General features: G+C 35.9%; 2 protein-coding genes across 6 annotated transcripts; both read right to left on the bottom strand.

Annotated features, from left to right (window-relative positions):
• Window positions 1-905: 905 nt before the first annotated feature.
• Window positions 906-5464, bottom strand: LOC113693809 (uncharacterized). Of its 5 annotated transcripts, none has more exons than XM_072052633.1 (4): window positions 4675-5464; window positions 1876-2122; window positions 1570-1605; window positions 906-1457 (listed from the first exon to the last, which is right to left on the bottom strand). In XM_072052633.1, the coding sequence occupies exons 1-4, from the start codon at window positions 5026-5028 to the stop codon at window positions 1075-1077; spliced, it is 1020 nt and encodes a 339-aa protein (XP_071908734.1). In that variant the 5' UTR covers window positions 5029-5464; the 3' UTR covers window positions 906-1074. The 5 variants fall into 5 exon arrangements, with proteins under 5 accessions (XP_071908734.1, XP_071908735.1, XP_027068314.1 ...); XM_072052634.1 differs by having other exon boundaries at window positions 1585-1605; XM_027212513.2 differs by having other exon boundaries at window positions 1570-1602.
• Window positions 5465-7658: 2194 nt separating this feature from the next.
• On the bottom strand, window positions 7659-11962 carry LOC113694135 (E3 ubiquitin-protein ligase At1g63170). Its single transcript, XM_027212990.2, has 5 exons — window positions 11760-11962; window positions 9790-10617; window positions 8755-8880; window positions 8383-8674; window positions 7659-8075 (listed from the first exon to the last, which is right to left on the bottom strand). Exons 2-5 carry the CDS (start codon window positions 10461-10463, stop codon window positions 7872-7874), a joined length of 1296 nt encoding a protein of 431 aa, XP_027068791.1. The 5' UTR covers window positions 10464-10617; window positions 11760-11962; the 3' UTR covers window positions 7659-7871.
• Between the last annotated feature and the right edge of the window lie 10404 nt (window positions 11963-22366).

Genomic DNA, 22366 nt, shown 5'->3' with positions numbered 1-22366 from the left:
TGATTTGCTGGTGGTGGTATATCCAACAGGGTTATGAATGCCCTTGGGATTTTGTACATATACGGTTAAGACCCTTTCTGAAAATAGTACCAGTATAGCTTTACACTTGTTGCATTGTCTCAAACCATTTTCACTTTACACCCAAAATTTCTATTCTGCACCTTTTGCAACATGAAATTTGGTATTCAAAAAGAAAACCTAGACACATCCATGTCACACATTCCTCCACCTTCATCATGGACTGACTGTATATAGATTGACACCTTCAGTCAAATAAGTACGGAAGGCGTGCATAACTGCATATCATTTGGATATTCAACGTAATCCTTTGGTACCATAAATTATTAAGGACTGGCAGAAAATGTCCGGATACAAAGTGCAAAAATTTTTGTAGCATAGCCGAAATTGACGAATGGTGAAAACCCAAGGGTACGAACGGTGAAATAGCTGAGTCCAAATTGACAAAACTGCAAGGCGCGCATATAGCTAGGTGAAGAACGGAGGTTGGAAAGTAGCTAGCTATATACCATAAATTTAGCTTTATTTTACTAAAAATTACGTGCAAAATGGTTACACGCAGAACTCGACCTGGAAGAAAACGCTAGCTTCAGGTGGGCTGAGGCGAAAAGGAAAGAAGTGAACTTGACAATGGTACGTATTGACCTATGACTCTAGTAATCAGAAGCTAATACATCTAGCAAAACCATAAGATATACATCGGGGGAGGAAAAGCACATTCGAGACTATAATATCCTAAAAAATTTCGCGGCCTTAATGGCTTACTCTACTAGCCACATTCATGAAGAATCAATTGCGTTAATCCATTTATTTATTGACTCAGTAAAAACATCCGTAGCAAATTTACCAAAGAGCAGGAAATGAAGAAAATTTAATAAAAAGGAGGATTAAGGGAAAGATCAAGGAACCTAATTTCAAGATCCATGACATTTCTCTAGATTTAAACAAAAACGTAACATCTCTCAAGAGTCACTTTAAATGGCAAAATATCTATTGTTTGTTTACTGTCATTTAACAATGAACAAGGGAATACATGCTCACACTACTCAAAAAGATCTACCGCTGGGGGTGCTGGTTGTAGTGACTCCTCTCCTTCTTCTTTGCTGCAGCTAGTCTTGCACTCCTTGCAGCAGCCTCACTAGCCGCCGCTTTGGCAGCAGCATCCATTTCCTTGCTAGACTTTTTCTTCTTCATTGATGCTACCTTCTTTATCTTCTCTTTCACATCTACAGGTTCATCTTCTAACTCCTCAGTCCTGACGTTCCCATCAGTTCCACTTCCAACCTCAACACCCACAGCCTGATCCTGTTCTTCTTTGGACTCCTTTGACAATTTATCCTTCTTTTTCTTCTTTTTTGCACTCTTGCTCTCGCCTGGAGCAGTGTTCTCCTTCTTATTCACCTCCTCATTCACAGCCTCCACCTTCTTATCATGAACGCCTGAGAGTAGCAACATGCAAGTTAAGAACAACGAACCACATTTCCAGACAAAAAGAAAATTAAAATAACAAGTTTTGGGCATGCCGCAAAGAACAGTCTGTAAGAATTCAACCATCTAATGCTGTACCGCACAATGACACTCCAACTTCTCCTCCACCAAAAAGCAAAAAAGAAGAACAAGAAAAGGATGTAAGAAACAGTATAACAAATTAATATGAAGCAAAAGACGTCAAATTAAGACAATGGAAAATTTCTTAATTAGCAAATAGCTTCTTTGCAAGCTACAATCATGAAATTGTAGGCTCAGAGGAATTAATCACATGTTGACATTTATGATATGTTGCACCATAAAAATAAGAGACTCCTTTTGACTTAGTTGCCTAATGAAAAACAAAGAAATAGAGAAAACAGAACTTACCTTGGGATGCATCTTCTTCGTCAGGCTTGTTACATCCAAATTGAGCGAGCATTGCTTCAAGCTCAGCCAATTCCTTCTTCTTCAATTCTTTCTTTGACAACTGCCTTTCTGACTCCTTAGGTGCCAGAACTTCTGCAGGCTTCTTAGTTACAGGCTCTTTCTCTACCGGTACCTCAGATTCATGCTCATGTTCATCCTCGTTATCATCATCCACTTCATCAATACCTTCTTCTTCACTTTCACTTTCCTGATGTCCACAAGACATGAGAGTTGGTCATTTTAACTGTCTGCCTTTACAGGGAACAAGTACAAAAAGATAAACAAAATACTTAACCACATGCTCAAGTTTAAAAGTTAAAGAAAGACAAAAAGGAACCAAAGGATGCATGAAATTATTTGTGACAATGAAAACCAAACAGGTGATGATGCAAGTAGAATGCGAAATTTGTAAACCAAATTGACTGAAAAAGGTTCTCACATCCTCAGTATCAAAGTTGGAAAAATGAGAGAGAAAAGGCATGAACTTTGACTGCAGGTGTCACAAGTCGTTCAGCATCAAGCAAATTAGCAAGCAAGACCATCATTCAATAGACATGCAACCAAAAGAAGCCTATAGAGATTCAAAGATGGGGCCTGTAGATCTCCAGATCAAACAACTCAAGGAAGAGAAATGATGCCTTCACATAAATGCTTAGCCAAGAGGAAAGCCAAAAAAAATTGTAACAAATCTAGCCACCCACAGCAGAGCCCTTTGCTTTTATTAATTGTCATCATTCCATCTGCTATAGCATCTCAATTTCATTTGATGTACATGATTTAGTACACATAATTCTATTGGGCGAAGGTACCCACACATGTATTAAGAGTTATAAAAAAGAGGCAGGTCAACCACCATGCTGTAATCAAAGATTCTCTTCTCAATTGCTTGCACATACTGCAATACTAATGATCCCTAACATCATACAGAGGGTTCAATTCTCAAGCAAACCCATTCATCCACCAAACTCCCACACTAAATAATCTGTCGGAACCAGGAAAAGAACAATGGTTGTTCCTCTATAGTATTTACTGGCTTAGATGGATAGACCACTTAACCTATTTACATCCATCGGTAAGTACGTAAACTAAACTGTTACTCCAAACAGACAACAAAAATAAGTAAATTAAACATTCCTTACAAAGAGATCAGATATTAAAATAATTTTAAAAAAAAGGAAAACTATAGAGAGAGAGAGCACTGCACACTGACAAAAGAAAAAATCAGATATTAAAACCCCCAAAAAAGGAAAACCTAAGAGAGAGAGAGAGAGAGAGAGAGAGAGAGAGAGTGCTTGCAAACAATTGTTGACCACCAACCAAAAGGAAAAAAAATCCCAATTCTTTTGGAATGTAGCGAATGTAAGATTCACAAATCATATGAAGCTAGAAATTAATTGACGTCAAGGGACTTGACTATCGTTGGGTGTTTTAGAAAATCTGCTGGTCTACTTTTCAACTAGTCCGGGAATTTTTCCTTCTCGGAGAAAATAAGGATTGATTGTAGTTTCAATTCCTTAGTAAAAAGTCAGCAGCAATGTCTCCTAAACCTAAGTTTGGCTTAGTTTGAGTTCTTTCATGGAGCCTATAACACAGGTATACTTCTTGCCCTATAATAAGGTTTTGAGCATTTTGAAGCTAAAAAGGAATTCTATGCAAAGAAATGACTAAAATTGGAAAAGGACATGTAAATAATAGTTCCACCAAAACAGGAAAAAGAAAGACATGAGTCTCGATGGGAGGACATGTAACCAACTTGGCAAAATTTAAAGGAGACTGACACCATAAATGGCAGTTAACGGATTCTCAAAGCAACCAAAATAATTGATAAACAATGCCAATTTGCGTGCTCTTCGACAAATTGACGTGCTGAAGTATCCAAAAATCAAGCATGAACATAGAGAAAGTCCTACAAATCCCAAACAGATGACAAATAGCAAGAATCTTTAGAAGACCAAGCAAATGACAAATGTCCTTAGAAGATCAAATTTTGCAACTTCCAGCCATATAAAAAGCAGTAGTCAAGTAAGATGATGTTTCTCATACACAAGATTTCAACAACCAAAAATAGAAGAAATCTACATGATGATTTCCATTTAAAAAGTGTCCATACCACAAGTTAAGAAACTGTTTCCAAATACCCAACAAAAAATAAGCCCTTCCCGCAGGAAGCTGTTTCAGAATTCTTTCTTTGCTTTCTATGAAGGAAATCAGTTCCACGTTTTTGGTTTATAATGCAATCAACGGCTCAAGACAAAATCCTGAACCATTCTGAGCATTGCCAAATTGCAACTACATTTGAAAATTCAAATCTTATCTCCCAAATCAAAACAGAACAGGTTTCCAAAAACAGAAGCAAGAGACCTAATCATTAGCTCAAATCATTAAAGACACTAGATCTCAACAATCATTAACAATAGCAAAACACGCCAACTAATATGCCATCAACCTTTTCCTTTCTTCATTCCACCCTATTTTCTTCTCTGAGTTTTCCGCAAACCCTATCATATCAACACTTGCAAAACATTATATGACATCTTTGATCACTTAAAAAAAACAATTCCTGCAGCAGAAATCCAAATCGCTACAAAATGGCACACTAGCATGATTCATTTAAGGTTAAAAAAGGGAAGGAAAAAAACGCTAACAAATGAAACAGTAATAAACAGCAAGATATTCCATTAATAACAAATAAAAATATAAAATCAGTTTAATGCTTAAAACAAAGAAAAGTTCAAAAAAATTTAACAAAAGCTTTGAGACCTCGACAGGAGTGGAGCTCTCCTTAGGCAAGGTGTGCAGTTCCTCGGCGGCACCAGAGGCACCGCCCCAAACAGACTGAGGGGGCGCGTTGGTGGCATAATAATCATCATCATCCTCGTCGTCCACGTCAGCCCAGGATTTGTTCGTCAAAGGTGCTGGCGACCAGAAAACCTGAGGCTCGGGCTCCACCTTTGGTTCCTGCTTCTTAGAAGAAGACGAAGAAGAGCTCTTGCTCTTCCCATCCTTATCCGATGAGCCGGCAGACTTCTTCTTCTTCCTTAAACTTCCCAAAGCAGCAAAAACGTTATTGTTGCTCATCACTAAATCGTCCTTCTTGTTTCCGCCTCCTACCATTTTCCCAAACAACAACAACACCTGTATCTAAAACTGCCTCTGGAGAACACAGAAACAGCCAAAAAAAGAAAAAGAGAAATTTATAACCGCGTGCGTTATATGTTTGTATTCCTGTGAATTGCAAGAGGGAAGGGCTAGAAATGCTGGGGGCGGCTAATTGGAGAGGTCAGGGAAACGGCGAGAAGAGGGCGGGGGGGTGGTCGGTTACGGGTTATAGGGTTGGGATTTGGGTCGCGGGGGGGATTTGGTGGATGAAGAAGAAGACGCAGATGAAGAGAAGAGTGTTCTGGAGTTTCGGGGACCTATTTGATTGCGAACTGGGAAGGCCAAAGGGGTAGGGGTTAGGCTTCGGCTTTGGGTTTGGGTGAGTGCAGAAGAAATGAACACCAGGAACAGGAGGGAATGAATTGGGTTTTTGATACTGCTCCCATATGACATAGGTTGCATTTCATTTTATAGCACACGATAAAGATAACGCCTCGTTTTTTCTTTTTTCTTTTTTTTTTTTTTTGGGGTTGGGGTTGGGGGAACGCAGTACATTTTTAAATTTATGAACCAGTTTTTATGAAATCTTTTAGTGTGAATACTTGCTTACACTAACGCGACAGGATGCAGTATTATATGTGTAAAAAATGAAAATCTCAGTGTGGAGAAATTAATTGTAAATTGTAATGTCACATTTGGGTCATTAGATTTTTGAAAATCAAATCTATCCGAGCATGAGTCGACCATAAAAAAATTTACCTCTAGACCAAAAGTCCAAGTACTGTTAAAATCTATACTCAGGAATGGCAATTGGGTCATGATATATAATCTTTATTCTTCAAGTATCAAACTTTTGCAAATGTGGGAGGAGATGAAATTAATCTAATACTCCCTCTCGTCCCACTTTGATAGTCCTGTATTCCTTTTTCATCTGTCCTAAATTGTAGTCCACTTTCTAATTGAAGAATGTAGTTATATTTTATTTTTTTTAAAATACCTTTATTCAATGTAAGTAGTTATTACTATAAATCTACCCCATTTAATGAGAGTTGATTCTTTTTTTACCATCAATTCAAGTTCCCATAAAATTATACCATATTTTATGTGAGGGTATTTTAGGAAAATAACAATCTAAATTTATTTTTTCAACAAAATTAACTATTTTTTCTTAAACTGTGTGAAAAAAAAAGAAACAGGACTATCAAAGTGGGACGGAGGAAGTATTTTTTACCAGTTACTTACATTCATGTTTAGTATATGGACATTTCAACCCGGTTGCTAATTAAAGCCACATGCTCATTATGGCTATGGATGTTACATGGAAGTCACACAAACCACACAACAATACAGTGCCATTGACCAATGGCCAGCATCAAACAACACCTTCTTTGAAAAAAATAAAGGGAAGAAAGATAAGGATGCGCAGTGGTAAGCGTTTGGATTTCTTTTGTTCTTTTGGGAGTTTGGTAGTTTGGTGTAGGGAACCATCAAAAGTTTGAAAAAGATAACTAGAATGTGGACTTTATTCAAGCAATTTTGAGCTTTTTATTTCACTTTTGAAGTCAGTGAAAACAGATACTATTACAAAAATAGGATGCCTTCATACGGTTTAAATACATAATAGTATATATACTTCGTTGCACTTATTAGCTAATTATTAACATTTTCCATCATGTGAGTAGCACCTTAACCTCATAGACTTTTATTTTCTCTATACTAGTATTCCAACCGTTGACAAATAAACTAGTGACATATTCCCCTACCCAAAAAATAAAAAAGGAAAAAAATCAGACGAGGAGGGAAAAAGCAAATCTTTACGAACCCTATAATCCGAAAACCAAAAAAAGAAAACAAAGATTTATCATGAACTCTTCCGATTCGAGAACCCAACTAAAACTCATAATCCTAGCGACTGTCCCTACCTTGGGGCGTTCCAATTAGAGATTTCTCTTGGAGTTGTTGCATGATCAGAATTGTTGCTTTTCTCTCCTTTTAGTTTCTCGACGCAATGAATTATAGTTTGGATTGTGAATTATTTGAGATATTTTTACTGTAGTACTTTTTGTGATGTGATGTATGTGAGATAAAAAGGTAATTGAGAAGATAAAAAGGTGCGTTGAAAATTGTAATGATGATGTAAGCAGATATAGTTTGGTAAATAATTCACAATCCAAACAAAGCGGTCTGGAAGAGCAGTATTAAAAACCCGAAATAATATATTGGGAATGTGGAGGGGGGCTCGACAAGTTCTTACCTATTACTAACATGATGGATCATCTCTTTTCAGGCGATTCCCAATCAGCCAATTGGTAACTCCGGCAATAATAAATAATTTCAGCGCTAAAACGGCATTGAAGTGATTTCTTGGAGCGGTAACCCCACTAACTTCTCGATCAACTTGGTTAAATCAGGTTCAACTCAGTTGGGGGGGTCTCCAATACTGCTGCGTAATGGGATCCAGTACCGCATTAACATCCCATCGCAGGCTAAAACATTTAACCAGAGCAAGGGTTCTTCTTCATACATTAAAACCAAAAATGTAGCCTACAACGACAGTAATTTATTCAAAGATGATGTATTTCTTGCTCAGCAGCTTCAAGAGCATACATATCCTTCAAAGAAATAGGGTATAACTCAAATCTACAGCTTGACAACATATCGCATACTTCTGCACAACCGGGAAGCGCATTTGACAAATCACAATTACCCTTGTACATCACAGATGTTGATGTCATGAAGCTGCAGAGACACTTGATGACCTCGACTGTACAACCTTACCATCATCTCATATTCAGAATACCTCGTATGGAAAGGCAAGCTCCTACCTTGTGCCATTACTTGTTTCATCAACCCATGTTTCATGCTCCTTGATCTTCCTGGCTGGCTTCTACAGGTGCTGCATCCTCAGCACCACCACCACCACCAATTTCAAATTTGCAGAGGGGGCACGATGCATTTATCTTAAGCCACTTATCCACACATTCTGTGTGGAAGAAATGAGAGCAGGGAAGCTCTCTCAACTCATCATCGTCCTCATATTTTGTCAAGCAGATACAACAAACCTGCACCAGTCCAATTACAATAATTTTCAGCATAACAGGGTAAAAAATACCATTCATAGCTTATCCTACTGTATGTTGATTTTGAAATTCTAAATATACTACTGTCTCCAACCAAATTGAACTAAGCACAAGATAAGGAACATCATGGCTAAAAGATGTTATACTTATACATCCTTCTTTTAACCACTGCACCATTCCACCATCTGAAGAACAGTCGAATAAATTGCAATAAGAATGTAAAATAGAGATCATAAATCCCATTGTCTAGTTTCTGACTTTGGAAGCCTCAAAGCAGAGTATAACTTACAGCATCTTCCCCTGAGATGGCACGCTCCTTTTCTGTTCCGGCAGCTAGAAACCCACCTTCCTCAAATCCAGAACTGCTGTCTCCACTGCTGCTACTTCGATTCCTCTTTAGCTTAAACTTATGTTTGGGCAAAGCATTAATAGACTCTTCAGTGGCTCCTCTCACTCCATTCATATCCTCACGTACACCAAGAATATGAATGATGCATGGAAGACAGCAGCATATCATTCCACACAAAATGAAAGGCATGGCATAGCCAATACAACTAAAGGTAAGAAACACCAAACATAACCTGCAAAGGATTCAGAAGGCGCGTCAAATCAGAAGGATAGTTATAAAAGTAAAATCTACGAATATAAAAGCAGCTTGTACCTATACAAATTTGGGGCATCAGAAGAAGATGAATGCCCTCCAAATATCCAAACATTACCAACAACAAACCAAACTGCAAAAAAGCAATCCAAGGCCATTTTGAAGTGGTCCATCAGTACACTGACCCTGAAATAACAACAACAAATTACATTAACTATACATTAAAACATACTGCTTGAGTAGATTAGCTCTCAAGGCAATGAACCTGCATGTGATGAGTGGGGTATCCACAAAAAAGTATTCTCAGCTCGCAAAAATGTATAGTAAAGTCATGAATGTCTTTAGATAAATGCAGCTTCATGAACAGATAATGCTACATTAATATACTAACCATATAAAGAATAAGTTACAAAGGTACTCAAATTTACTCTTACTTGAAGCTCCCTATGGCCATAAAATCTACTATAAACAACTTAGACAAATACAACTACTATAAACTTGAAGAGTGAGGTGAACTTGAAGTTATTTTAAGCCTCGTCTCCTAAATCCACCTCCCTGACTTCAATATGCAACTCTAAGATTGTAGAGATACCACTTGCAATAAGCAATTCTGCCCTAATAACTTGAACAAGATACTTTAGAATTATCTTCCCAGTTTTAGAAAATTGAAAGGAATATTTCCTGGAAGAGCAATGCCCCTGGCAAGCATCACTTGCCAAAGCCAGAACGTGGCATTTATGTCAAAATGGACTACATAAGAGGAATTTGAAAAACAAATGTTGAGCCTTCATACTAGAAAGGCAACAACAAAAATGAAAGGGTAATAAACAAAAGTTACCAGTAACAAGATAACATGGTACGAACTTTAGATGTAGTATCTACTTTAAGAAAGAATGTCGACAAAACAGGCATATTGAACTATTTTAATTGTTAACAATGCGACTTAGATAACAATCATCCAAACAAACTTAAATACTCGTCATTGTTTGCTAAAAAACAAAGAATATACAGATAATCATAATTTTTTTTTTAAAAAAAAGGTTTATATCTCCTCCTATAGAAATGACATAAAAAATTTGTCATAAATACAGATACCTAGCATTGGGAGCGCCATTATTCTGACCATTCCAAGCGCCTGTAGATGTATTCTGGCCAGCTGCCTCTTCTGAAGACCTAGTTAGTGAGATGGTTATGTAAGAATTGGGTTCTGATGTCAAATTGGCTCGTCTCGAGCCTTGACGTGATTGAGTGGACCTTTGATCAGTGATCTGATTACTATGAATATAGCGCCAGTAATAGAGAGGGAGGCTTAATGCACAACCAGCAGCATAACCAACAACCCAAGCAAACAATGGAGTTTGTGGATTCTCACGTCTTGACAAATATAGAACAACCAGTGCTGCAATAATTTGGCCAACAGTGAATACTAGCTCAAGGGAAATCCACAACACCGTATTGAATGGACTCCATCGACGCCCCAAACCTTCACCTCGCCGTGAAAGTGAAGAGCTCCTAAAGTTGGAACCATTAGACACTGAGGGTGACTGAGTCAAAGGCACTTGACCCCGACCTGAGGGTCCTGTTTCATGATGTGGTGTAGTCAAACCACAAGGAGAACCATGATCAGATGAGTCTGAAGAGGAAGCATCACCAACCCGTCCAATATCAATAACATGATCATTACTTTCACGATTCTCTGCCTGCTCCATGAGCAAAGGAAATCTATCAGTGGGATTTTCTCGACCGGTCTCTTGAGAGGTAACAGCCATTAATTCCTCAGAAACTGAAAGAACTGAATACTTCTAGCTACTCAGGGCGCTGTGTGTGTTAGGTCTTCACAAGCAGCATTTTCAATGGCAATGTCAATATTATCTTGGCTGATGAAACAATGCTATTGTTTCCAATATACCAAAAACTGCTCACCTAGAAGAAAAGAAAAATACATATTTTAATCTCATCTCCAAACGCTAATAGATAAACCTACATGAGGAAAGAGTTGACAGGAGAGGAGGAAAAAGACTAATCTAAAAGATCATCTCCTATCAGATTATGTAAGAAAGCAACGCATTACAACCCACATTTCAAGCCATTCTTTTCAGTATTAAATGAAGGATGGGCAGAAAATTGAGTTTTAATAGAATTGAGTTTTATGATGTTTCTACAGACTCTTAGACTGCAAAAGCAAAAGACACAAGTGGGAGGGAGCTAGCAGTCCCTACTGCAAATCAAGCTCAAAACATCTCATATCAACAAAATTCAGAATATAGAAAGCTGATAAATATGTGTTTGAGAAGAACACCTTAAAAAAAAAATGAATTTACTAACAATTTGCACCCAAGTGCAAAATAATCACAACTTAGTTAACCCTGAAATCCTCTTCAAACGAATTTCTTGAAGACGAAGGAAGGGATATACACTCACAAAGAGGGAAAGAGCTCCTAAAGCAATCCTTTAATTTCAACAGAATCTCAAGTCTGGCACAATTGAGCACTGATGGACAAGCAAAGATCACACAACCAATGTATCAATTGCCCGTCAAATTTGTTAAAGAAAGTATCAAACTCCTCCGTTGAACCAACATGGAAGCAAGGGCAAACCAAGAAACCCAACTCAGCAAGGGGAACTTAAAATCATGTGAGAGCTAAAAGCAGACACTTAGTTGTACTATAATGTACCAATACAACCCTTTAAACATCAAAAAGAAGAAAAATAAACTAAACTTTTCTATCTAATAACAAAGATGAAATAAATTAGAATTGTATTTATGATGAAGAATTTTTGAGAGAATCAGCTAAACGGACGACTACTATCAAAAAATGCTCGCTTTCATAAACTTCCTGGAAAAACAGAACCCACAACAATAAGAATACAGAATTAAGACGAGACAAATTTCCAATCCAAAACAATCCGACCAGAAACCCTAAACATCATCAATCAATCAATTTAACTGATTAAACGTCCGCCGATTAGGTAGCTCAACATAATATGCAATCAACGCTGAGAAATGTAAAATTTCAAAAATCGTCATTGAAGAAGAAAAAAAAGTCAATGATCGAAGAAATTACCAGTTTTGGTGCAGCTCTTTTGATCGACGTCGTTATTTGGTTCCTCTTCGTGTTTATTTATGGTCTAACGATCAAATGTTAGCCTCGATATAATTAAGTGCCCCTGTCCTATGTTACTCCCATACAAGCCGACAAGGAGGTATTAATAATTGTTTATTAAGTCGGAAAATTACTATGAATGGATAATTAAGTGAATAGTAGAAGATGATGATGATGAAGAAGAGGAAGAGCTGGAGACAGAAAATCCGGTTGGACTATTATTAAACGAATATTACGAGGAACAATTAAAGAGAACCGTGTCTGAAATTTTGGTTTGTTGGGCAGACTAGTCACTGGACCAGAAAATATGTGAATTAGTACGGCAATCTCTGAAATCAAAACCGAGGATAAACACCCGCGGCTCTGCTGGGCACGTGACATTCCAATCGCAAGCTATAATAATTTCAAAAATATTTGTTTGAAATTATTTATTGCAGGCTAAGATACATATTTCTTCATCTATAATTTACTAGTGTTAAGGGCACGCTCAATGTGTGTGCAATTTATAAATGATTAAAATAAATTAATTTTCTATAAATTTTATGTTTCAAAGAAATATAGTTATTATAAATTTATTTTAAAACTTTGATTTATAAGATGGGAAATTTGCCAAATTGGTCTCTAACATTTACCAAAAACACTTTTTTAGTCCTTTACATATAAAATCAGCCAAAATGGTCCTTCACATTTAAATTGTGAGCCAATGTGGTCCTATTGCTCGTTTTTGCTCATTTCTCCGGCTAAAAATAGCACGCCTCTCTCACGTGATCATATTTTTAGGGGCAAAACCGGAAACACATTTCATTACCTGTTAAAAGTAAAAGGTGTGGACAACCACCAAAATACACATTTCACCTTTGGCCCTCAAAGTTTCAAGAAACCTGAATTGCATCCCACCGCCACGCCCTCAACTGACTCAGCCACCTCCTCCCTCGCTATCCCTTCTCCTCTCTCCACTGTCCGTCCTCCCCCTCCCCCTCCTCATCGCCAGCATTTCTCCAACCTCCGGCGAGCTCTCTCCTTCGACGATGATATTGATGCGAGGGACTCGCAAGACGAGGGAGAGGATGAGGAAGAGCACCAGGAGGATGAGGAGGAGCTTCTCGAGCTGGAGCCCCGAATCGGATCTTGCCGGGTTCGGGAAGCTGCCGATGAGTTGTCTGTGGGAGGTGTTGAGGAGGCTCCCGCCTCCAACACTGTTGTCGGCGGCCATGGTTTGCAAAGGATGGAGGGACACGAGTAAGCGGCTTTGGCGGGCGGCGGAGGAGCTGAGGCTTAGGGTTCCAGCTAAGGCCCAAATTGGATTCGTGGGATCGATGTTGCACAAATGTCCTGGACTTGTTAGACTCTCACTTAGAATGGAAAGGTTAGGACTTTCGGATATAAGTAAACAAGAACCAGATCTATGGATTCATCAAGCACATCACTTATACAGGAGAATTACAAAATAATTTTCGCCACCATTCGGGGATGCAATTCAGGTTTCTTGAAACTTTGAGGGCCAAAGGTGAAATGTGTATTTTGGTGGTTGTCCACACCTTTTACTTTTAACAGGTAATGAAATGTGTTTCCGGTTTTGCCCCTAAAAATATGATCACGTGAGAGAGGCGTGCTATTTTTAGCCGGAGAAATGAGCAAAAACGAGCAATAGGACCACATTGGCTCACAATTTAAATGTGAAGGACCATTTTGGCTGATTTTATATGTAAATGACTAAAAAAGTGTTTTTGGTAAATGTTAGGGACCAATTTGGCAAATTTCCCTTATAAGATTATGATAGTTTGGTATTTAGAATATTTAGGACGGTTATGAGTAATTATGTTGACAAAGTGTGATTAGGTGAACATTTTGGTTTCTATAAGGATAAAATTAGAAATTCAAAATTTGACGTAGAAAAGTTTGCATCAATTGCCACACATCTAACTTTATATATTGTATAGATGATTGCATACGATATTGCTAAATAATAAGAGTGATTATAAATTATTAAAAATGAGGGGAGGATTGGGTTGAGTGGTAAGGTGTGAGGGATTATATATAGAAGATTTTGGGTTCAAAATATTCTGATTACAAAAAGAAGGGAAAGAAAGGGTTGGGGTGGTAAGGTGAAAGAAATTATATATAGGAAGTTCTTACTTGCCAAAAAAAAAAAAAGTAATAGGTGGGAAAGATGGATTGTGTAGTTTAAAGAGGCAGAATATAAGTGAAAGATATTCGATTTGAATCCTCCCACTTATACTAAAGAAAAAAATTGAGAATAAATATTGGTAAAGTTTTTTTCACTGCAAACTAGGGTGTGAATGCGAGATCCATTAGACGAAGAAAGTTGAGAATACGGCGCATACATAATTTGATAGTAAAATTATTTCGAATAATATTTTGTTTGTATTATAAACACAAATTTTTTAAATATTCTTAACCACATTTTTAATCTCACAAACATCACATCCCAAAAAGTGTTATAATAATTATTTCAAATAATTTGCTACCCAACCACACTCTTTCTTATTTTGTGTATTTACATTTTAATCACATAGTTACTGTCCATTTTTTGTTAATCATTTTTTCCACAGCAAAACACTCCAAAACGGTGATGGAACCTACTGCATTTATTTCAAAATGTTTCTCGGATTAGCTTGAGACAACGTTTGTTAAATGAGGATGTTGAAAATGAAGGTGCAAAGAATGAAGAATTACATTTGACAACAGTTCTGTATGCTGCTTACATGGTGTTCCAATAAAGACCCTCTAAAGTTCGGGTCTTGCTACTATATATATATTAGCTTCGGATTGTATTCAAATCGCGTCGTGCTGGAAATTATTTTCGCTATGGCTAATTTAGTTGATTGGGCCGGGCCAACTTGATCTTAGCCTTGCTCGGCTTTGTAAAATGGGTAGAACTCTTTATGAAATTTTGGGTGAACCTTGATCCTGGATGTTGAAGCCATGTTATGAAATGGACAAATCCTGAACTCTTAAGCTTGGTAATTTTCTGGAATCTTCTAGACAAAGTATTGGGATTTTTTAGCTGTCAGGCTAGTCTCATCACTTCCCAAGCCCACAGTACTCGCGGAAAAACGTGGAGCGTTCATATCATTTGTACCGATAACTTATTGGGCCACAGTTCATCTTTCGAGTTGGGCAAATAACACGCTCGTGAACCAACATTAGGCCCAGTTAACTTTTTTTTTTTTTTTTTTAATTTAGAGATATCCCGACCTTTCTTTCGATCAGACTGATTCTCTAATATTGTACAAAGTATTATCCCAAAAATAGCATAGGAGGATCGATCGACTCACTAGTAACTATCAGTCCACAGGGAGCTGGCCCAATTAACATGCTTTAGTTGGTGTTAAGTAAACGAAGATTAGTTTCGCATCTTGGCGTTCCCAATTTGGCAAATTCCATCCACCTCTTTTTTCTTAATAGGGAAGGGATGGAATTAAAGAAGAGGGGATGAGAAAAAAGGATTAGAAGTCTCAACTTTCACTAGACTTTTTTCTGTTCAGATAATTAGGCTGTACGTTGCCACTCTTCTAAGAGTGGCAATTGATTAAGCCGAGCTAACATGATATTCATCGCAATTACCATGACAAATACTAGTGCCCATTCCAGGCAGTATTAATTCCCACCGAAATTATCGATCAGTAAATGCTTCGTTCAGTAGTACGCATATTATTCCCATCATCGGCTGGGAAGACCACTAAACTAATTCAATCAAGTGGTCCTTACTCGTTAAGCTTCAACCTGTGATCCTTGTTTTGACAAGGGCTTTTGTCTCCAAATACACTCGTCATCCAGTACGGTCCAAATGTTCTCCTTTGTCTCCAAGCAATTGGCATCTTTACCTCGTTTTCTGTTTTAATAATTTTCGGGGGGGAAAAAAAAAAAAGAAAGAGATTCAGTCAGATCACGTCATAGCTAAAAGCGCTATGATGTGAACTTTCGCAATAACCAGCTGAACGTCTTCTCTTGCGAACTTTCGCAAAAGCGCCAAATGAATAATATCATACACTCGTTCGGTAGATTGCGGGATTTGATTATCAATTCTGTGCCAATTTCATATTTGGTTGCATTTTATACATTTAGGCGGCGTTTCGTTCGCACGTCGATATTGGATTCAGATTCGGAATCGAATATTCAATTGGTTAGCATAGTGTTTTCATGGGTAAAAGTAGTAATATTCATGCCAGTTTGTGACCACGACGATTCAGTCCAACAAGTTTTAAGCAGTACTAGTATTTTGAAGCTTTCTGGAAAGGGGCCATTTCCGCTGGCAAGCAAGAGCTTAACACGTACTAAGTTGTGTTTGTTGAGGCTTCACACGCTTAAATTCAATGCGTGTCCTTCGATTTGCATTGCAACAAGTTGTCCAAAATTAAACTGAAAATTCGAGTTTTTGCAGGTCACCAAAAGATCGAAGGTTTTTTTGTCAATAACTTTTGAAGTGCACGTAATTCCTTCCACCGTCGAGTTGGTCAATAACTTGTGTGTTAATTTTTCTTCATCCACAGTATTAAACATCACACTGAAGTTAGTAAGTAAAAAATTATAAATGCCAGATTTTCTGCAGCAGTCATAGGCTCGATCAAGGTACCAAAAGCTGCAATTTTTCTACTTGGAACTCCCATGTTAGTAGCTAGCATTTGCTCCTAATGATCGATCAATTATTATTACATGGAAACCAACGTACAATTCAAGTATTAAATAATTTTTTTAAAAAAAAAAAGGATCAAATGTTTAAGAGGTTGATTAGCATAGAAGGTAGAATCTTCCCGGAAATATAAGGTAGGATTTTAACATGCGTCTTTTCAAGGTTGATTGGTCTATTTTTCAAAAACAAATTCTTCAAATACAATGCTATAGTAATATATAAATATACATAATTAAAAAATATTTCATACATACAATATATCAATTATTTCAAAAAAAACATCTACAGTAAAAAATTTTCATATATGTTGCTATAATAAAATATTTCAAAAACACCCAAAAAAACAGCTAATTCAAACAGACGGATAATTATGCAAGTAAAACACCTTTAATGGACAATAGAAATGCATTTCCATCAACACTTATACTGTTGGCAAAATTACCACAACTACTATGGGAGTCAATCTCTTTGTGACTTAAAAAGAGAGTTGGCTGGGAAGAATTCTAAGTGCAATACTCTATATGTGGCCGACAGATATCATGAGAGTTAGGCTGGGCAGAAGCATTATTTTACATCTCACCTTTAAAGCTTCAATAATTATTCATATGTTCTCATTGATGAACTCGAACATAATTAACGTCATGACGCTGTAAAGTCGGTCACGTACATCCACTAATGGCAATGAATGGTCATGAATCGATGTCCCTTTCGTTTCAAACAAGAATAGTACGTGGGACTGAACCATCCTCTTAACTAAATTCTAGCTCAACGAACCGTCACCTGCCTGCATCCATTTTTTAAAATCTTACGGGTAAAACCGTAAAAGCCTCAAAGCTAGAGCTGGCAAAAAAGTCCAAAACTCAACAATTCATCCAATTCGTCCATTAATTTTAAAGGATGGGTTGGATTAATTGGGTTATGAATTTTGTTGGGTTGAGTAAGAACAACCCAATTTATTCATTGGGCGGATTGGATTTTTTATTTGGATACCCAATATCCAACTTGTTTAAAGGTAATTCAAAATAATAAATACAATATTCAATACACATATGTCCAACTATTTGCATTTGGACATGTGTTAATAATTCATTGATTAATTTGTATTCAAAATTCTCATATATATATATATATATATTTATTCAATCAATTTTTTAAAATTTTATTTAAAAGAAAAAAAGAAACTTGAAATAAAAACTCATGCTTATTTTACTTTTATAACAGTAGTTAAACTTGTCCAACTTTTATAATAATTTATTATGCCTTTTAAGAGTATGTTGTTTTCCTCCCTTTTTTCTTGTGGTTGTTCTCAAGTTGCTATTTGCTTTTATTTGTTAATATTTCGTGTACGTATAATATTGTACAAAATTCTTTTTTAACCTTTTAGCATTATATAATTTCGGATTCTTCAAATTTACAAACAAAAGCTTACTTTGTATCAGCCTAATTTTTCGATAATTCAAAATAATGCGATCCTGGTGTGGTAAAAATGTCAGAATAGTTCATGAATTCTCCTCTTATTTATTTCTTAAAAAGTTTGGGGTTTTCCTTAATAATTTTTTGGGGACCAATGCCAATTTCACAAGCATATAATATTTTTTGCTTTTATATCAGAGCTGTGGTAATTCTAAAAGATTAATATGACAATAGCATCAAGTATGATCCTAGATGATTCTAATTAATCAGATGATGAATTATCTAACTATATCAAATCAATAAAAAAACTACCGTCTAATATATATTATTTGTACATAGATCATGATATTAACTTCGAATCAATATAGTTGACTTGCGGATTCTATTTTGTTTTGATTAATTATGGCAACTTGAGCATGACTAGTCCAAAGATTTCATTTCGTCTAAAGCAAATACCTTCAATCTTCAACCTCATGAGAAGCTTGGAATCAGCAAGACAATTAATTTTCCGTCTTAATTACCGATTCCAAAAACCAAAATGCAATAATGTTTCCAGTCATTTAATAAGTTTCAATCAATTAGTAGTATTAAAAAGTATAAAGTAATCAAATTTTTTAGCTAATTTATTTAAATATATAATTTATTATCTAAAATTCACACTACAAGTAATATAAAATATTATTCAATTTATGATGCGTTTTCAAGGAACTTAAGAAGTGAGTGTGTGTGAAAATACATTTATGTATGTGAAAATGTGTGTTATATGTGTGAAAAAACTCTTTTTGTATGTTAAAATATATGTGAAAAAAATTTATGTATTAAAATGTATTAATTAATATGTTGGGTCATGGGTTTGAGATAACCCAATACAATCCAATCCAAAATTAACCTAATCTAAAGTTGGACGAGTTAGATATGACCCATTTAAATAAAAATCTAATATTAAGCCGACCAAAACCCGCCCAACCCGCCAATTGCAGGTATACTCAAAGTGCTTCAATATTTGTGTCTCAACTTTTGAGGGGCTGAAAGTGAGAGAAGAGATGGTGTTTAAATGAGATGCTAACCAAATTAGTTGTCTTTATTGGTTAGGCAATTGCATTTGCATCACATGGTTAAGAGTTTCAACTCATGCTACCCTTGCAATAAATGCAACCGTAAGCCAACCCTCTTGCTTGCAACACCCAAATTTTCTTAAGAGAATTTGGAGTATTATTTGAAATAATTACTATAGTACTTTTTATAATGCAATGCACGTGAGTTAAAAGGATAGTTACAACTATAAAAAGGTCGATTGAAAATTGTGTTTATGATACAAATGAAATATTATTTAAAATAATTTGCTATCTATATCATAATTTGACGAGTAGAAAAGCTAGAGTACAGAGAAATGTGGTCAGTAATATGAAGAAACGTGGTCAGATTTGTTCTGGAGGATGATTGTATTTGTTTTGGGTCTTCTAAATTCTCCCAAGAAGCAAAAGTTTAAAAGGTAACATCATCGGGATTAGGGCATTGTTTGGCAGACAAGTTTTTTTATCAAATTTGTCTGCTACAAGTTTTTTAAAAACTTTAACTATAATAACCTCAAAAAAATTTTCAAAAATTTTAAACTATACACTTCAAAATATTTTTAAAAAACACGCAATTCAAAAAAAAATTTAAAAACATTTATAGTAAGTTACAGCAAAATTTTAGACAAACACCTAAAAAACTCACATGCCAAACGGGGCCTAGGTTTTTACAGAATAATTTGACATACGTAGAGGGTTCACAATTTTGTCAGTTCCAAAAATTTTGGACATTGCATGTTTATCCTAATTCAAATCAAAATAATTAGTAACATGTTTATCTGATGTCTAATATAGTAAATAACCATAGGAAGCAGAAATATTGTGGAACAAGTAACACCAAGTGAAACCAATTTGCTTGCGTTAAGTCGATGGCAGCTTGACTCCGTGTCCGGCTAGCTACTTCCTGCCTGAGGAAGTGATTAGTTTGTTGTCTGGGTGTTTAACTAATATAATTAGGACCATGTATGCATATCGCAAATCTCAATATAATGCCCACACGCCATAAAACCCCCCTAAGTGCAAATAATTTTTGGTTTTAAGATTCACTGGTCCTGTCCTGCCACGCTCGTGACTCGTGTGGTAACTAGCTTTCCGGTCGCTCTGTATTAATTGAATGAATGAATCAGATAATGGGATGTTAACTGTCCTACAGTAACATTAATTAAACCACGAGACAGCCAGAATTTCTCTTCTGGGATGTGGAAAATTAGGAGACAACATTAGTAGTTTCGACTAGGAAGAGCAAGTGCAAAGGATGATCATCGTACATTTCATTTAGGCCCATTAGAAAAGACCGGCGCAGAAATTTCAACTTCTTAGAAACAAAAATTCAGTGGTAGTAGCTCTCGCTTTCCCCCACCACAGCGAAAGAAGGGGGAAAAAAGAAAAAGAAGTTCGTAATCTTAAGATATATTTCTGATGTCATATTTTAAAAAATATAAGATTAATTAAGAAAAATATGTAAGATTAAATTCAGAAAGTATATAAAAATACAAGAAAATATAATAATTATTAATATATGTATATACATAATAGATTAGATGAATATTAAATGTATTAACGGGTACTCTATAATATCATAAGAAAAATTTTAAAAAAAAATTTGAACACACCACAAGATGTGCAATAGTCGTGCTCCACCGCACCACGTCAGTTAATTCGAAGCAAAAATTTATGTGGACAGAGTGCGAGAGAATATTCTGTTTGCACAAGCGAAGTTCACAGGAATTCGTAGTACCTTTTGTTTTGCATGTAGCGAAATGTGGCCGGACAAAAAGAGTCCGTACATCCCAATAATTATTAAGTATATTCTCGCATTGAAATTTTCATTTTGTTTACCAATCCCTTTCTTCCGGAACAGCGGACTGGAAGACGCGAGAAAAAACCAATAATTGTGGACAAAAGGAGGATGGTGAAGAAATGCCAATCGATGGGGAACTGGTGGAGGCCTCAAAATTGAAAATTCTGGAAAGGAGAAATATTGCACATTAATCAGTAAACTGGCAGCCACTACCCTTTTACTGCCTGACGAAGTCCATTGTCCAGCGTCCACCTCCCGTTTCTTCCTGAATGAGGACTAGAGTCGATCGCGGGGGTTTCAAGTCCAACCTCTAATTGAGTTCGGTCAACGTCGATTTCGAATCAAAACTTGATCAAGTCAAATTTGATCTCGATCTCAAGTTTAACAATACTAATCTGTTTACTTACGGGTCGACTTGAGTTTAATTATATATATATTATTTTTATTTTAATAATAAAATTATATATATTTTTCTAATATTTTTTTTTTATTATAAAATTATTATTTTATTTATTTTTTTAAAGTTCGACCTAGAATTTTACATGTTAAACTCTTCGAGTTGAAGCTCAAGTTTGAATTTCATAAACTTAAATTGATGTTGAATTTAATTAGGTCAAAATTTTATTTGATTTGACTCATTTGCACTCTTATCAAGAACAACTCTTTCATCTCCGATAGTCTCAAACCCGCCATACGCGGAAGTCTTTGGATGCTACTTGGTTAATTTAAAGAAGCATCCGCGTCGGATTTCTTTAAAACTAGTAGAGTTGTGAACCCATCGGGACACAACTACGAATTCAGACGAAAAGCCGAAAGAAGTACTCTTTGGTATTTGTTTAACAACATTAGCTCCTTCTTCTTCAGATTATTAAATCAGACAATCAAGTGGCAAAACGTGTTCGCTCTATAATGCATAAAGAACTCATATACAAAAATAATTTCCTGTTTCTAGATGCTGGCATGGACACGTGATAAACATGCACAAGATCCTTCCATGGAAGTGAAGCTTATGCATTTGCAAGTACCTACCACCTCCATTTGGCTTGCCTGTGACCTAATTGAATGGCGGGTGGTAAAGCATGTGACGATGAAATATACATATGCAGGTCTTATCTATTTTAATAAATATACCTGATGATTATGATGCATGCTGGGGATGCTGCTTCCGTTCTCTTACTTTTTGTCTTTCTGTTGGAAAAAAAAAAAAAAATATATATATATATATATATATATAGAGGGTTAGAAAAGATTATACTCCTCCGTCCCACTTTGATAGTCCTGTATTCCTTTTTCATTTGTCTCAAATTATAGTCCACTTTTCAATTGAAGAATGTAGTTGTATTTTAATTTTTCTAAAATACCCTTATTCAATGTAAGTAGTTGTTACTATAAACCTACACAATTTAATGAGAGTTGATTCTTTTTTTACCATCAATTCAAGTTTTCATAAAGTGTATCATATTTAATGTGAGAATATTTTAGAAAAATAGCAATCTAAATTTATTTTTTCAATAAAATTAATTACTTTTTCTTAAACTGTGTAAAAAAAGAAACAAAACTATCAAAGTGGGACGGGGGAGTACGTGGTATTTTATTCGTGTTGGTGGGAAAATAGAAATTGAATTAG

This window comes from Coffea arabica, chromosome 6c (genome assembly GCF_036785885.1).
Source record: "Coffea arabica cultivar ET-39 chromosome 6c, Coffea Arabica ET-39 HiFi, whole genome shotgun sequence".
Lineage (NCBI taxonomy): Eukaryota > Viridiplantae > Streptophyta > Magnoliopsida > Gentianales > Rubiaceae > Coffea > Coffea arabica.
Note: the sequence above shows the minus strand (reverse complement) of the source record. Positions and strands in the feature narration are given on the sequence as shown.

Coding starts and splice junctions, on each gene's coding strand:
- LOC113693809 (XM_072052633.1), bottom strand. CDS start 5,028: ATGGTAGGAGGCGGAAACAAGAAGGACGATTTAGTGATGAGCAACAAT. Junction 2,123..4,674: donor AGAGCTCCACTCCTGTCGAG/GTCTCAAAGCTT, acceptor TGTGGACATCAG/GAAAGTGAAAGTGAAGAAGA. Junction 1,606..1,875: donor CGAAGAAGATGCATCCCAAG/GTAAGTTCTGTT, acceptor TTGGTGGAGGAG/AAGTTGGAGTGTCATTGTGC.
- LOC113694135 (XM_027212990.2), bottom strand. CDS start 10,463: ATGGCTGTTACCTCTCAAGAGACCGGTCGAGAAAATCCCACTGATAGA. Junction 8,675..8,754: donor GATGCCCCAAATTTGTATAG/GTACAAGCTGCT, acceptor AATCCTTTGCAG/GTTATGTTTGGTGTTTCTTA. Junction 8,076..8,382: donor CCATCTCAGGGGAAGATGCT/GTAAGTTATACT, acceptor GGACTGGTGCAG/GTTTGTTGTATCTGCTTGAC.